Source organism: Ascaphus truei, chromosome 6, assembly GCF_040206685.1.
Source record: "Ascaphus truei isolate aAscTru1 chromosome 6, aAscTru1.hap1, whole genome shotgun sequence".
Lineage (NCBI taxonomy): Eukaryota > Metazoa > Chordata > Amphibia > Anura > Ascaphidae > Ascaphus > Ascaphus truei.
The window spans coordinates 100,512,352-100,527,780 of NC_134488.1; the positions used below are offsets into that span (position 1 = coordinate 100,512,352).

Sequence of the window (15,429 nt, forward strand, 5' to 3'; positions counted from 1 at the left end):
TCCCTGCTCAAATTGTTGCAGGTCAGCTGCACGGAGATAAGTCTTTCACTCTATTGTATGCATTTGTCAGGGAATTAAATCACATTAATTCACTGTGACACCATGCTAATGTCTAAAGACAAAAACATAAGTACTCATTAATTCTGTCTTTCAGACAGTTGGCCTTAAAAAGATATTGACACTGGTAGATATTTCTTAGCATGTGAAAAGATGACATGATAAGAGTGTTGTATATCAGAAAAGTTCAAGTACGAGAAAGGCACAAATTATAATCTCAACATACCCAACGATAAATCCAATATCTATCCATCTTCATGTACAAATGAGCCAGAACAAATACATCAATTAACATTTATTAAAAGCTTCCCAACTGTTAATCATAGATTAATTGCAATTTACCAAAGGGTCAGTTAACTGGATGGAGTTTATTTTGTACAAAGCCAAAAGTGAAAGCCAGTGGTCGACGTGTGACGTTACTTTGTGGTACTAGAGATCGCATATTATATTTTCCACACCGATTACTCTTGAGAACCCTCATTTAGAAGGGTTCTAGCACTTTTTGTTACTATTGCATTTACCTCTCTGCACATTATTTTTTTTGTTTTGCCCCCCTTTGTGAAATAAATTACAGGTGTATGTTCTTTGCATTGAGTGGGCCAAAAACTAATTGTACTGCCTGCTGTTCCACAAATGCTGGAAATAAAAACCAAATATTTTATTTATAAAATGTTTTACCAGGAATACATCGTTTTCAAGTATGTCCTGGGCACAGAGTTATGACGACAACTACATGGTTACAAATACATTGTTACATTAAGTGAACAAGGTTACATTACACATTATATACAAGACATTCCATGCACAGTAAGAGACAATATATGTTATTTGCGTATGTAACAGTTACAGAACAGATTAAAATGTGAGACAGCTTTAGTTTTGAAAGAACGTAGACTGGTGGAGGCTGTTAGAGTCTCCGATAGACTGTTCCAGTTTTGGGGTGCACGGTAAGAGAAGGAGGAGCGGCCGGATACTTTGTTGAGCCTTGGGACCATGAACAGTCTTTTGGAGTCTGATCTCAGATGATAAGTGCTGCATGTGGTAGGGATGAGGAGCTTGTTCAGATAGGCGGGTAGCTTGCCCAGAAAGTATTTGAAGGCAAGACAGGAAAGGTGAACTTTGCGCCTAGACTCAAGTGATGACCAATCTATTGATGTGTGTTGAAAATATGTGCTGGAGATTAGAATTACAGGGTTCTGAAGAGCCTCAATAGTGCTACCACTAATGGAAATGTGATAAAGCAGCCCCTTAAACCCTTTCGCTGCCACATGGGCCTGTAATAAATGGGCTCTTCTGATATGAATTACTATGTGAGGACAATAATGAGAGTTGTGTCCCCAGTTCATGATTAGCGTCAACTGTATGTGTCCCTAGGTGAGTCAACCTAAATATGAGTAACCTCAACCAGCGGACAATTGTGCCTGTGTTTAATTGTATAAAGAACTTTAGTATTCACGAGTGTTAATTTATTTCTATGTACTTTACCAAACAAAGTGTAATAATCAAAATCCACTAAAACAGTTCCCTTTTTTCTCTCCAGGGAATTTACTTTAACAGCATAAAAAGAGATTAAAATAAGCCTCGGGCACCGCCTTGCAGGAAGAAATATCTGCCACTTTCAATCAAAAAGGCAGGTAAACAAATGTTGTCTTTTTCTGTCTGGCTTTTTGGAACTCACTAATATTTCGCCATCTGGTAAGCTTTGTACCTTTTGTCAAATATAGTCTACACGGAGGTAATGGACATCAGTGCAAATCCTTTACAGATATCGAAGTTGCATTTGACCCTAAACCATCAGGCAGTCAATAGGCACCCCAATTGCCCAAATTGCGTATACTGATTGATCTGTGTGGTTGATTGAAGTGCTGATTAGTTAAAGTGTGTGCAGTTAGAACCAGAAGGAAAGGGAAGTACTGGGTATACTAGCAGGGGTCGCTGTTTTTGGGGAGTGTGCAGTGGGTTAATCTAATTTTAAAGTGTGTTGTAATTTGAAGCCTGTAACTTTTTTCCCCCTTTCTCCTGCCTGAGGCAGAGTGGGTGTGGTTGGTTAATTGGCTGGCCTAACACACCTGCAGTGGGTGGGGTTAGTTAATTGATAACCTAACACACCTGGTGGGTGTCCCTATTTAAACAGAGGCTTCTAAGGAATCCTGATCTTGCGTGTACTGATTGATCTGTGTGGTTGATTGAAGTGCTGATTGGTTAAAGTGTGTGCAGTTAGAACCAGAAGCAGTTTGAACAAGGAAGCAGTTTAACAAGGTATAGTTTATTGAAGTACAGTTTACTGTTAGTACTTATAACCTTCATAGTTGCTAGAATGAGCAGGATTGAAAATGCCACTCAATGCACATCTTGCCACATGTATGTGCACTTGGAGCAGCTGTTCCAATGAGCATACCGCTGTGAGAAGTGTGAGCAGGTGGTCTCTTTAGAATCCGAGATTGCTGATCTGAAGAGGCAACTTGCAATATTGAGGGACATTGGCAATCTTGAAAGGGAATTAGAGCTCACTGAGCAGGCCCTTGCTTCGACTAGTGGTGCAGATGGTGGCGCTTTTAGTGTGGAGCAGGTAGGTAGCTTAGTTGCTGTTAGTGAGGAGCAGGTAGGTAGCTGGGTGACAGTTAGAAGGGGAAGCAGGAGTAGGGAGAGGCAGGTCGTTTCTGAGCTGACACATCCCAATAGATTTGCCATGTTGAGTGAAGATATTGGGAATGTTGGGGCAGAAATGGCAAGGCTGGGGGAGACTAATTCCTCTAGCAGCCAGGGGAATAGTTCCTCCAGCACAGTGGGGACTCAGGATGCTCAGATGCAAAGAAAGATTGTGGTGGTAGGGGACTCCACTATTAGGAAGGTAGATAGGGCAATCTGTTGCCGGGACCGCATGAACCGAACAGTTTGTTGTCTCCCGGGTGCTCGGGTTCGGCACATTGCGGATCGGGTAGACAGAGTGTTGGGGGAGGGCTGGGATTGACCCGGCAGTCTTGGTACATGTTGGCACCAATGACAAAGTTAGAGAAAGATGGAGGGTCCTGAAAAATGATTTCAGGGATCTAGGCCAAAAGCTTAAGGCAAGGACCTCCAAGGTAGTATTTTCTGAAATACTACCAGTGCCATGCGCTACCGCAGGGAGACAGTCAGAGATCAGGGAGGTGAATGCATGGCTAAGAAAGTGGTGTAGGAAGGAGGGGTTTGGGTTTTTAGAGCACTGGGACTCCTTTTCTGAGAGGTGCCATCTATATTCTAGGGACGGATTGCACCTCAATGAAGAGGGATCTTCTGTGCTAGGTGGAAGAATGCTAAAAAGGTTGGAGGAAATTTTAAATTAGGATGCAGGGGGAGGGGAATGAAACAGATAATGAACTAAATGAAATAGATGAGGATACAAGGTGGTATGGAGGTAGAATGGGGGCAAGTGCAAGTTTGACAAGCAGCGAGATACCCATAGTCAATATAGAGATAATACTAGAAAACTTCTAAAGACTAAACCAAGTGGGAGCAGAAAGGAAGGAGCAGATAAGATAATAGTACAGGCTGAAACAAAACTTAAATGCATGCTTGCTAATGCAAAAAGCCTGACAGATAAAATGGGGGAGCTTGAATTAATAGCTACAAGGGAGCAGTATGATATCATAGGCATTACTGAAACATGGTGGGATGAAACTCATGACTGGACAGTTAATTTAAAGGGGTATTCTCTTTTTCGGAAGGATCGAACAAATAGAAGGGGAGGTGGAGTATGTCTATATGTTAAACCAGATCTAAAACCTATTATAAGGGATGATGTCTATGAAGGGAATGATGAAAATGTAGAGACCTTGTGGATAGAAATTAGCAGTGGAGGTAAAAGTATAAAGAAAATGTTTGTGGGAATATGCTATAAAACACCAAATATCTGTGAAATTGAGGAAGCTAAAATACATTTGCAAATGGAGAAGGCATCAAAACTGGGTCATGTTTGCATAATGGGGGATTTTAATTATCCAGACATAGACTGGGGCAATGAGATTAGCGTTACAACAAAAGGAAACAGGTTTTTGGGGGTGCTTAAAGATAATTATATGACCCAAATTATTGAGGAACCAACCAGGAGAGGGGCACTTCTGGATTTGATCATATCAAACAATGTATAAGTAATAACAAATATTCAAGTCCTGGAACATTTGGGTAACAGTGATCATAACATGGTCTCATTTGAAATAAATTATCAAAAAACAGATTACTTGGGTTCAACAAAGACTTTAAACTTTAGAAAGGCAGATTTTAATAAACTGAGGTCTAATCTAGTAGTAATACAATGGGATGATGTTTTTGCAGGGGAAATGTAGAAGATAAATGGGCAGTCTTTAAAACATTGTTAGAAAAGCACACTTATCAGTGTATAGCCTTGGGTAATAAGTATAAAAGAAATAAGTCAAAACCAATGTGGCTAAATAAACATGTAGGGGAGGAAATGGACAAGAAGAGGAAGGCGTTTAGATTCTTTAAGTCAGAAGGGACAGAGACATCGTATCAGAATTATAAGGAATGTAACAAAAATTGCAAAAGGGCAATCACATTAGCAAAAATGGATAATGAAAAAAGGATTGCAATAGAAAGTAAGGTCAACCCTAAAAAGTTCTTTAAGTACCTTAATAACAAAAAAACGAGAAAAGAAAATATAGGACCCTTCCAGTGTGAGATGGGTAGGCAGATTATTGGAGATAAGGAAAAAGCAGAGGTATTAAACAAATTCTTTGCCTCTGTGTTTACCAGGGAAGAATCAAGTTCAATAGTAGCGCCACAGGAGGAAGCCACAACCTCCATATTAATGACCAATTGGTTAACTGAGGAAGAAGTTCATAAGCGACTTGAAAAAATTTAAGTAAATAAGGCACCTGGCCCCGATGGCATACATCCAAGAGTTCTCAAGGAGTTAAGCTCAGTAATAGCAAAACCATTATATTTAATATTCAAGGACTCCATTTCCACAGGCTCAGTACCACAAGATTGGCGTAAAGCAGATGTGGTGCCTATATTTAAAAAGGGAGCTAGATCACACCCGGGGAATTACAAGGATCGGTACTGGGACCCCTGCTTTTTAACTTGTTTATTAATGACCTTGAGGTCGGGATCGAGAGCAAAGTCTCCATCTTTGCTGATGATACTAAATTGTGTAAGGTAATAGAATCAGAGCAGGATGTAATTTCTCTTCAGAAGGACTTGGAGAGACTGGAAACGTGGGCAGGTAAATGGCAAATGAGGTTTAATACAGATAAATGTAAGGTTATGCATTTGGGATACAAGAATAAAAAGGCGACTTACAAATTAAATGGAGATATATTGGGGGAATCCTTGATGGAGAAGGATTTAGGAGTGATTGTAGACAGCAGGCTTAGCAATAGTGCCCAATGTCATGCAGTAGCTGCAAAGGCAAACAAGATCTTATCTTGCATCAAACGGGCAATGGATGGAAGGGAAGTGAACATAAGTATGCCCCTTTACAAAGCATTAGTAAGACCACACCTTGAATATGGAGTACAATTTTGGGCACCAATCCTAAGAAAAGACATTATGGAACTAGAGAGAGTGCAGAGAAGAGCCACCAAATTAATAAAGGGTAAGGACATTCTAACTTATGAGGAGAGGCTAGCTAAATTAGATTTACTTACATTAGAAAAGAGGCGTCTAAGAGGGGATATGATAACTATATACAAATATATTCAGGGACAGTACAAGGAGCTTTCAAAAGAACTATTCATCCCACGGGCAGTACAAAGGACTCGGGGCCATCCCTTAAGGTTGGAGGAAAGGAAATTTCACCAGCAACAAAGGAAAGGGTTGTTTACAGTAAGGGCAGTTAAAATGTGGAATTCATTACCCATGGAGACTGTGATGGCAGATACAATAGATTTGTTCAAAAAAAGGTTGGACATCTTTTTAAATGGGAAAGGTATACAGGGATATACCAAATAAGTATACATGGGAAGGATGTTGATCCAGGGATTAATCCGACTGCCAATTCTTGGAGTCAGGAAGGAATTCATTTTTCCCCTTAATGGGGTTTTTTGTTTGCCTTCCTCTGGATCAATAAGTAAGTATAGATATAGAATAAAGTATCTGTTGTCTAAATTTAGCATAGGTTGAAGTTTTTCAACCTCATCTACTATGTAACTATGTAAAGCTTGACAGCACCTTGCAAGACATAATAGCAGTGAATATAACTAAACCGTGTCTGCCTCCAAACACAAGTATAGTAGGAGAACCCTTCATAAGGAGATAATGAGAAGATGGAACTAAGAAGTATTTAGCTCTTATTAGTTGTCAGTTCATGGTCATTTGGGTTACTGTCCGATTTCATGTATTAGAAGCACTGGCTGAACAAACAAGTGATTAATACAGTGTGGCCCAATGCATTCTCTCTATATTATGAGTAAGTGGACAAATGACAGATACTGACTGTGACGCCTTTCATACCTTCAATGAACCTGGTCACCAGGATGTCTAGGTTATCTTCGCCAGTGACAGTCTGAATCTGCTGGAAAGCTTGTTCATAAGTCTCTACCGTCTCCTCCTTTGGGTCCCTCTTCTTCTTTTCTAGTTCGTTTTTCTCTGTCCAGGATTAAATAAATCAATTAGTGAATTTAAAAGAGGTTGTATCTCTCACTTGCAATTGGTTCTCATTTAGATTCCCTGACAGCTCAAGAATTAGCCCAACCATTGAAGAAAGCTGAAGAGAGTACTCTGAAGACCCAGCTATCGTCCACGGATGCTCCGTCATGTATTACACTATGGTAATAATAACTGTATACATGAAGTACAGGCAGGCACTCCAGTGGACATAATCATACATGTTGTTTTATTATTACATTAGGAACATTTGGGCCCCAACACAGGCCTTTCTCAAGACAAGAAAAATATTGGAAAAGGACTGAGCAGGGGGCGAAACGTTGATAATTTAGTAATAAGACAACACGTTTCATTATAAATGTAAATAACATGGATACAGAGGAATCCCTCCAACAGTAAAAATCATACAATGGTATTTGTCCATTTTTTGTTTAATTTCTGGTGTTTAGTGTGTATACCTCAAATAAATTACAAAGTTCAAGTCTCTTACATTGTGCCCTGATGCTAAAGAACAGAATCCCTTGTCACTCACATTCTGCACTGTAGTATTAGTCTGCTAGATTAATGCAGGTACAGTAGTTCTTCTCTAAATCATTAGTTCTATAGCAAATGTTCTCTTTCTTGCTACAGTGAAACTGTTTCGTTTGTAACTCAGCACATTTCGTTAGCCAATATGACAAGTGTGTCCGTGCTTTTCTCCCCATTCTGTATAATGAATCATTAGTAATTTTTTTTTTTTTTTTTTAAATCACAATGGTTCTTGGTAGTTTCCAGCTCTCCTTATACTGTATTATGGTGGTTGACATGAGACGTCATTACCTCGCTTGCGCCGTGCATCAAGCACCTCCGCACCGATGGAGCGTTCCTGAGTCTTGGTTCCCATGAACTCCTTCAGCCTGCGGTCATGATCAATAATGCGCTGGAGCTCCTTGATTTCGGCTGTGTGCTGGCTCAGGTCCTTCTCTGCTTTCTCCTTTAGCTGCAGCATCTTTGTCTGGGCCTCGTCCCTTCACACATAGAAGAAGGAAAGTCAAAACCAAACATCCAAACACCCATAAAATGTTTAACTCCTCAATACTGGAAGCAGCATATATACGGTCGTAAAAACAACAGGAAATCAAACATCTGAATTCCACAAACTGAATATTTAATATCTAGAGCAGTCATTTTCAACTGGGCTCCCGTGAGGCACTCAATGTGGTGAGTGTGTGTAAGAGGTGAGGGGGGAGGGAGAGAATGAGAGAGAGCAGAGACTGTAAAAGGGGTGTCACGGGAGACCAGGTTTATTTTACACCTTTACCAGGATCATTCATTGAGCAAAACAGGTAAGTGAAAGAAATTGTAGATTTATTCGCATAAATAGGGTATACACACAATGGAACACAAAATACAGTCGAAAAGCACACTTACTGGGGGTCTGGGGTTGGGAACTAGACTTTCCTAGCTGCTGGGCACTCTAAATAAGAGTTTTTCCTTGACCGGGACTTAGTATCAAATGTCCTGGAACTAAAATCGGCTTGAAATCCCCAAAGCGACTGCTACGTTTATTTCTGGGAACTTGGCCGCAAAAAGCTAGACTTAGAATATTTTCCGGGCAGACTTTTCTGAAGCCGGTGCCTTGCTATTCGCGCAAGAGCACTTTAAAAAAGCCCGCCCGTCCTTCTGGGGCTGAGAATCTCCAAACTGATTGGCTGAGGGATTTCTTGTAGTTCTTGGAGTTCATTCACAAAATACTACAGTCAATCAGAGCGTGGGAACTTTCTTAGTAGCCAATCAAAGCGAAGCCGGTATGGAAAGCCAGGTTAGCGGGGAATCTGAATCTGCCAAGGGACATGCGCAAGTTTTCCACCTCTGTCCCTTACTATTCAGATGCCACCCGCTGGGTCAGGCTCCTCCAAGTCTGGAAGAACAAATGGCAGCCCGGACAACTGCCATTGATCCCAGGACGTAGGTACTTGAGTCTTGCCCTGCTACCCAAATGGCTTTCACACCTCAGGCATCATCTGGTGGCTTTCATCTCCGATGTCCAGCAGACTTCCTGGCACCAACTTGCCAGCCTTGGCAGCCTGTCTGAACATTGGTTACGAAAGTCCCAGCTCATATACATTGCACAACAGTACATACAGCACTATTACAGTATTAAACACAGTGTTAATAAAATATACTTTTAATACTTCCTAATTCTCTTGGTATGGGGAATAGAATAGAAAGCTGCACTTTATTTTTCTACTAGCCTTTATTCCCCACACACTATTTAAGGGACTTGGACTGGACTCTAAGAGTCCCCTCAAAACCTTATACAGGTATTTATGGTTGGAGTGCCCATGAACCCAACTACAGGTTCTGGGCTACCTGGGAATTAACTGGGTATCCCCCTTAACCTAGGGACCCCTCATAGTTACAGGGACACTTTGCATCCCTTTGCCCCATTTACCTTTCTGGGTTGTGCTAAAGCAGGGAACCCTAGCGGTGAGTCGCACAAGCGTTTTCAAGGGGAGATATTGCCGGGACAATGTGCCTACATGTATCCAGCAATCAGACATGATTCCTGGGTACATTTTGAGGGGAACCAACAACTCTGGACCCCAAATACCTAGGCACATTCTGACAATACTTTCTCTGCGAAACCCCCCTTCAAACTCATGCCCTAGCAATCCCTGCTTGCTGGCATCCATGGAAAGGCAAAAACACATACAATTCTTTATTGTTGCACATTACAAGTTATGCATGTACAGTTACTGGACTCAAGAGCTGACCCTCCTAAACTCCAATATACGGATCAGGGGTAACCATTCATGGGCTTGACCTTTTTTGAGAGCCTGGTTACGCCCCTACCGTCACAGGGGGGAAAGAGTGTAAGAGGAGGAAGAGAATGTAAGAGGGGGGAGAAAGTGTGAAAGGAGGAGAGAGAGTGTGAGAGCGGGATGAGAGTGTGAGAGGGAATAAGGGGGGGGCATAAAAGAGAGAGGGAAGAGGAGAGATGGACGAACAGGGGGGCAGGGGGGAAGAGGGTTGGCGTTCCCCAGAATATCACGATCTAATTCTAGGGTTCCTTAACCAAAAAAAGGTTAAAAATCACTGATGTAGAGTTAAGGCTAAATTGCAAAAAAGTTAACTTTGTTACATGTTTGGTATTTATTTATTTATAAAAATGTTTTACCAGGAAGTAATACATTGAGAGATACCTCTCGTTTTCAAGTATGTCCTGGGCACAGAGTTATAAAAAATACATCGTTACATTAAAAGAACAGAGGTTATACAGTAAATTCACAGACATTTCATAGGACAGATAGAGTTGGAAAATTGGGTACAGGGGATAAAGGGCATAGGAGTTTCAGATAGAAATAGAGCAGCTTTAACATCAACCAACATCAGCGAACGGCAGCAAACGGTTCACACCCTTTGGCTGCGCCAAAGGCTGTGCGCGTTTGGGGCAAAGCAGATGCACTGTGGGGTGGGTGGCTGAGATGCAATGCAGCTGTGAACAAAAGCTCTTTGTGTACTCATGGCTCGTTAACATTCCAGTGGGTGGGGTTGACGTTCCACAGAGAACAAGCAAATGTTAACCCTTAGCACGCTGGTCCTTTGCAGAGGGGTGCCGCTCTTGGGGAGCCCCATCAGGCTGTGCGCCTTTGGGGCAAAGCAGATGCACAGCTGCAGCCTCTGTCTGGATAAGTGGCTGTGTTCTTCAAACTTAGATGTAAGCCGAACTTCTATCTATATATTAGTGCATCGTATTGTATATGCACAGTATGCAAGAAGTTCTTCTGTGCTTAACTAAAAACAATTTAAGATGGTGCTGACAGTAAAATAACTCCATACTTAGCTTGCTTTATAGCATTTTGTATGTAATGAAAGTCAATATAATGCTAACAGAAATTAGGATAAGATGAAGATATTATAAGGGAAATGCCAAAGAGGTAAAACAGATATTGTAGCAACAAATACAGTAGTACCTTCAATATCTTTTATTTAGAGGAACATTGAAAGAGGACGTCTAAGAGTAATAATAGATTCAAGGAAGACTCGCATTGGCAAAAGGAGGTTGTTCAGATAGGATGGAAGTGTACTGTACACCTTATACAAAATATAAGAGATTATGTTTATAGTATACATACAAAGACAAATAGTAGAGCTTTGCTTAGGGTACCTGGCCTCATATGCTGCAGATGAGTCATCAACCACAGTGCCAATCTCCTTTCTTGTCTGGAGCAATTCCTGAAACAGGTCAAAGAGAAGATTGTTAATAGCAAATACAATGTCACCCCCTTTGGGACAAGGAACTATGCACCATTTCGCCCAGTGACCGGTTTAAGACACTTGCACAACTTCTGTCCTAGGTTTTACCAGTTACTCCATTTTTCACATTGAAAAACTGATAATAAATGTTGATACTAAATCGTACCATTTTGGAAGAGTGCCTACTTGTACAACGGCTCATTTATCTTAGTACTGGTCATGTAACCTTCTTCCTTTATTTTACTCTGCTCCTCTTCAGTTCTCACCTTCTCCAGTTTTCTATAGAGCTGCTCAAAGCGGGATCGATCGATTCTCAGGATGTCGATTTCTTCTCGCATGTTGGCATTTTTTGCTAACTGAGCGTTGAATCTGGTCAGTGCCTGATGGTCAAGAGAATGGGAAAGGTGGGAAAACAGGTAAGGTGGGAAAACAGATGACAAACAGGCAATGCAATGTGACACGAGTAAGCGTATCACAATTGGGATTCGTGAAAATAAGTAATATTAGCAAATGTAAGGAGTTCTCCAAAGATGCTGCTAACATAAATTGCTACTTTCAATTATATATCTACATTACCCCAGTATAATACACCAAGATGGTTTGGGAATGTGAAACAAAGAAATCAAGTAGAAAGGGGGGGGGGGGAGGGGTTGAAAAATCAAGCAATCCTAAGTAATTTCACATGTATCTCTAATTTGCACACACGTGGTGTAGGGGGAATTTTTTGCTGTTGAAATTAGTATATATGAAATATGCTTAAAAATAAATAAATAGAGTATAAAATCTGGGAGTAGAGAGTACAAAATACAAAAGAAATTGCGTATACAAACAATTTTACAATGAAATGTGTTACTGTAAGCTTTTAGTTGTGTCTGTGATGAAATCTTTGGTAAAGCATGTGTTTACTTTTATATTTGAGTTATCTCGACTCTATTCCCCAGTTTTAGCCTTAGGGGGGGAGGATTAACTTGTAATCATGGAGCAGGATGATCTCTATCTCATGCACTTTACAGATGTAGACTGCAATCCCCACATAGCAGAGCCAACAAATAATTATTTTCTATAAACTGCTGCTACCTTACTTTTTCATCCCGCTCATACACTTTATTGTGAAATCCTCATGCCATTTACAGTTTTAGAGAAATATCGATTCGTAATATTTTGTGGGTCCCCTTACTCATGGCAGCTTGGTATTTTCCAAAAAATTATCTTGGACACATAACTAGGCCTACATGGGATTTCATTTAAAATCTAGCACTCACATCAGATAAACGTCTAATAATGTAAGCCGATATACACATTTACATGTTAAACGTAGGTTACCTTCGGTTCATCACTGACAGCTGCACCCCACTGGAAAAAAAACTGAATTGTCTAGGCTACATATGCTGAAGCACATATCTAAACATCCTGAAATACTTACCCTGTCCAATCTGTTCTCCATCACCTTTACATTTTTCTGTGCCTGGGCATTTTGTTGTATGGGTCCTGAAGACACCCTCACCTGCTTCCTCTGCCCAGACAGTTTCCTCTCCCATGACCTGATCTACATAAAAGAGAAGTGTTCATTCAACGTATCTATCTGTTCCAGAACCGACTGCCATCTGTTAAAATGTAACCAGGGCCAGGCGAGGGACTCTTGAATATATTTCTCATTTATAACACTGGCGTTCAAGCATGCGTGATCAAATGAATACGTTTAACCCCTTAAGCCGTGAGAGATCTGCAATGCTTTTCTCTTCCAGTAATACAACAATTTTGTCAGTTATTTCTAAAGAGACAGTGAATAATCTAGGATTGTAGCGCTGCAAACATCCCTCACGGCTGCACACCAGATCCTGTTTTAAGCAAGACACTTGTGCAAATGCATGGATTTCTAAAACTTGGTGTGACTAGTGGTCCTTGAGTGGTGCGAGAACCATTGCTCTTTGATCAAAGGCCCTTGGCGGCTGAAACGCGTCAGAGTTTGTCTGTTGCTGTTTTTTATGTGCCGTTAAACTTTTTGTACCCAGCATATTGCAATTTTGGTCCCACAATTTTTTTCAAAGGCAGCTGCACCGCCATCCAAGCAATTTCTACCTCTTGCTCAAGATCAGCAATGGTTTGCTTCTCTCTGGCCAGCTGCTCGTCCAAGTCATCCTGCTGCCCCAGCAAAGAATTCAGTTTTTGACTCCTTCCATGGTCACGGGCCTGGTTGCTTCGGCTCTCAGAGATCTCTATGTCCTTCAGCCGCTCCAGCCGCTCTTTCTCCAGTGACTGTATCTCTGCCCTGCATAAGCGTCCACGAAGGAACCGGAAACAAACACATGAAGTCTGCTTTATTAAGGGACAACCAATTTCAGAATTAAGTTGACATATTGAGCTTCATCTTCACCAACTGGTGGGGATAAAGCTTTAACATGTCCATTTAAAGCACAAATACCAATTACATTTCTAAGAATACTTTTTTTTTAAAGGATACCAGTACATTTGATGAAAAAATCCCAGAAGGTTATGACATTAGAAAATATCAAACTTTCCATGCATTGCTTTGTAGATCAGACGTTATAGGACTTTTCTTTATATAAAACATTTGGCACATTTCAGATGAATTATGTGAAATTGTAAGTTGTTCAATTGTTCTCTGAGTATCTAACTAAGAAATAACTTTCACTACTGTATGCCAACCAGACAGGCACATATCTATGCAAATATACTCCCCCAATATCTACAAGTCAATTATCTACAAGTCCACCACTCCTCACAAAACACATCGTGGAACTAGAGAGAGTTCAGAGAAGATCCACCAAATTAATAAAGGGGATGGACAATCTGACTTATGAGGAGAGGCTAGCTAAATTACATTTATTTACATTAGAAAAGAGGCGTCTGAGAGGGGATATGATAACTATATACAAATATATCCGGGGACCGTACAAGGAGCTTTCAAAATAACTATTCATCCCAAGGACATTACAAAGGACTCGAGGTCATCCTTTAAGGTTGGAGGAAAAGAGTTTTCACCAGCAACAAAGAAAAGGGTTCTTTACAGTAAGGGCAGTTAAAATCTTGAATTCATTACCCATGGAGACTGTGATGGCAGATACAATAGATATGCTAAAAAAAAAAAGTTGGATATCTTTTTAGAAACTAAAGGTATACAGGGATAAGCCAAATAAGTAAACATAGGAAGGATGTTGATCCAGGGAGTAATCTGATTGCCAATTATTTGAGTCAGGAAGGAATGTATTTTCCTCTTATGAGATATAGTTACATAGTTACATAGTAGATGAGGTTGAAAAAAGACATGCGTCCATCAAGTTCAACCTATGCTAAATTTAGACAACAGATACTTTATCCTATATGTATACTTACTTATTGATCCAGAGGAAGGCAAACAAAAAACCCCAGTGTCATATCATCCAATGATATCTCATAAGGGGAAAAATAAATTCCTTCCTGACTCCAAGAATTGGCAATCGGATTAATCCCTGGATCAACATCCTTCCCATGTATACTTATTTGGTATATCCCTGTATACCTTTCCCATCTAAAAAGATGTCCAACCTTTTTTTCAACAAATCTATTGTATCTGCCATTACAGTCTCCATGGGTAATGAATTCCACATTTTAACTGCCCTTACTGTAAAGAACCCTTTCCTTTGTTGCTGGCGAAATCTCCTTTCCTCCAACCTTAAGGGATGGCCCGAGTCCTTTGTACTGCCCGTGGGATGAATAGTTCTTTTGAAAGCTCCTTGTATTGTCCACGAATATATTTGTATATAGTTATCATATTCCCTCTTAGGCGCCTCTTTTCTAATGTAAATAAATCTAATTTAGCTAGCCTCTCCTCATAAGTTAGATTGTCCATCCCCTTTATTAATTTGGTGGCTCTTCTCTGCACTCTCTCTATTTCCATAATGTATTTTCTTAGGATTGGTGCCTAAAATTGTACTCCATTGTACTATCATTGGATGATATATCACTGGGGTTGTTGTTTGCCTTCCTCTGGATCAACATACTGTAAGTACGAATACAGGATAAAGTATCTGTCGTCTAAATTTAGCATAAGTTGAACTTGATGGACGCATGTCTTTTTTCAACCTAGTCTACTATGTAACTATGATAAATATGACTGCTATTTTCTGTCCCTTTGATACAACATAAACCCTACAAATGCTAAGGCTAAAACTCTCCTGGTTTCATGTTTTCTATATCAAAGCAATTTCCATTAAGAAGACCATGGGCAATATGGTATTTAATAAGCGGTACTACTCCATAAGGGCTGTTATATACAGCATGCTGCCGTGCGTGCCTATGCGAACGCGCGTGCACGTGCCGCATGCTTTTCCTGTCTATAGAGCCGGGAGCTGCAGGTATGTATATGTATGTGTGTGTGTGTGTGTGTGTGTGTGTGCATGGGTTGTGTGAGTGAAAGGAAGTCCTAGATAGTATTTTTTAAAGGAAACAAAAGTTTAATAAATATTTTTTTTTTCGTTCTGCAATCATTGACACACACACACCCACACACACACACACCCACACACA

General features: G+C 40.4%; 1 protein-coding gene across 3 annotated transcripts in view; it reads right to left on the reverse strand.

Moving 5' to 3' along the window:
- Nucleotides 1–15,429, reverse strand: part of ODAD1 (outer dynein arm docking complex subunit 1) — an 84,721-nt gene that overhangs the window by 23,267 nt on the left and 46,025 nt on the right. For all 3 annotated transcript variants that reach the window (XM_075605360.1, XM_075605358.1, XM_075605359.1), the window contains 6 exons: nt 12,982–13,171; nt 12,326–12,448; nt 11,169–11,282; nt 10,814–10,881; nt 7,483–7,670; nt 6,511–6,645 (listed from right to left, as the gene is read on the reverse strand). In XM_075605360.1, coding sequence (XP_075461475.1) covers nt 6,511–6,645; nt 7,483–7,670; nt 10,814–10,881; nt 11,169–11,282; nt 12,326–12,448; nt 12,982–13,171 — 818 coding nt within the window. The remainder of the gene's footprint in view (nt 1–6,510; nt 6,646–7,482; nt 7,671–10,813; nt 10,882–11,168; nt 11,283–12,325; nt 12,449–12,981; nt 13,172–15,429) is intronic.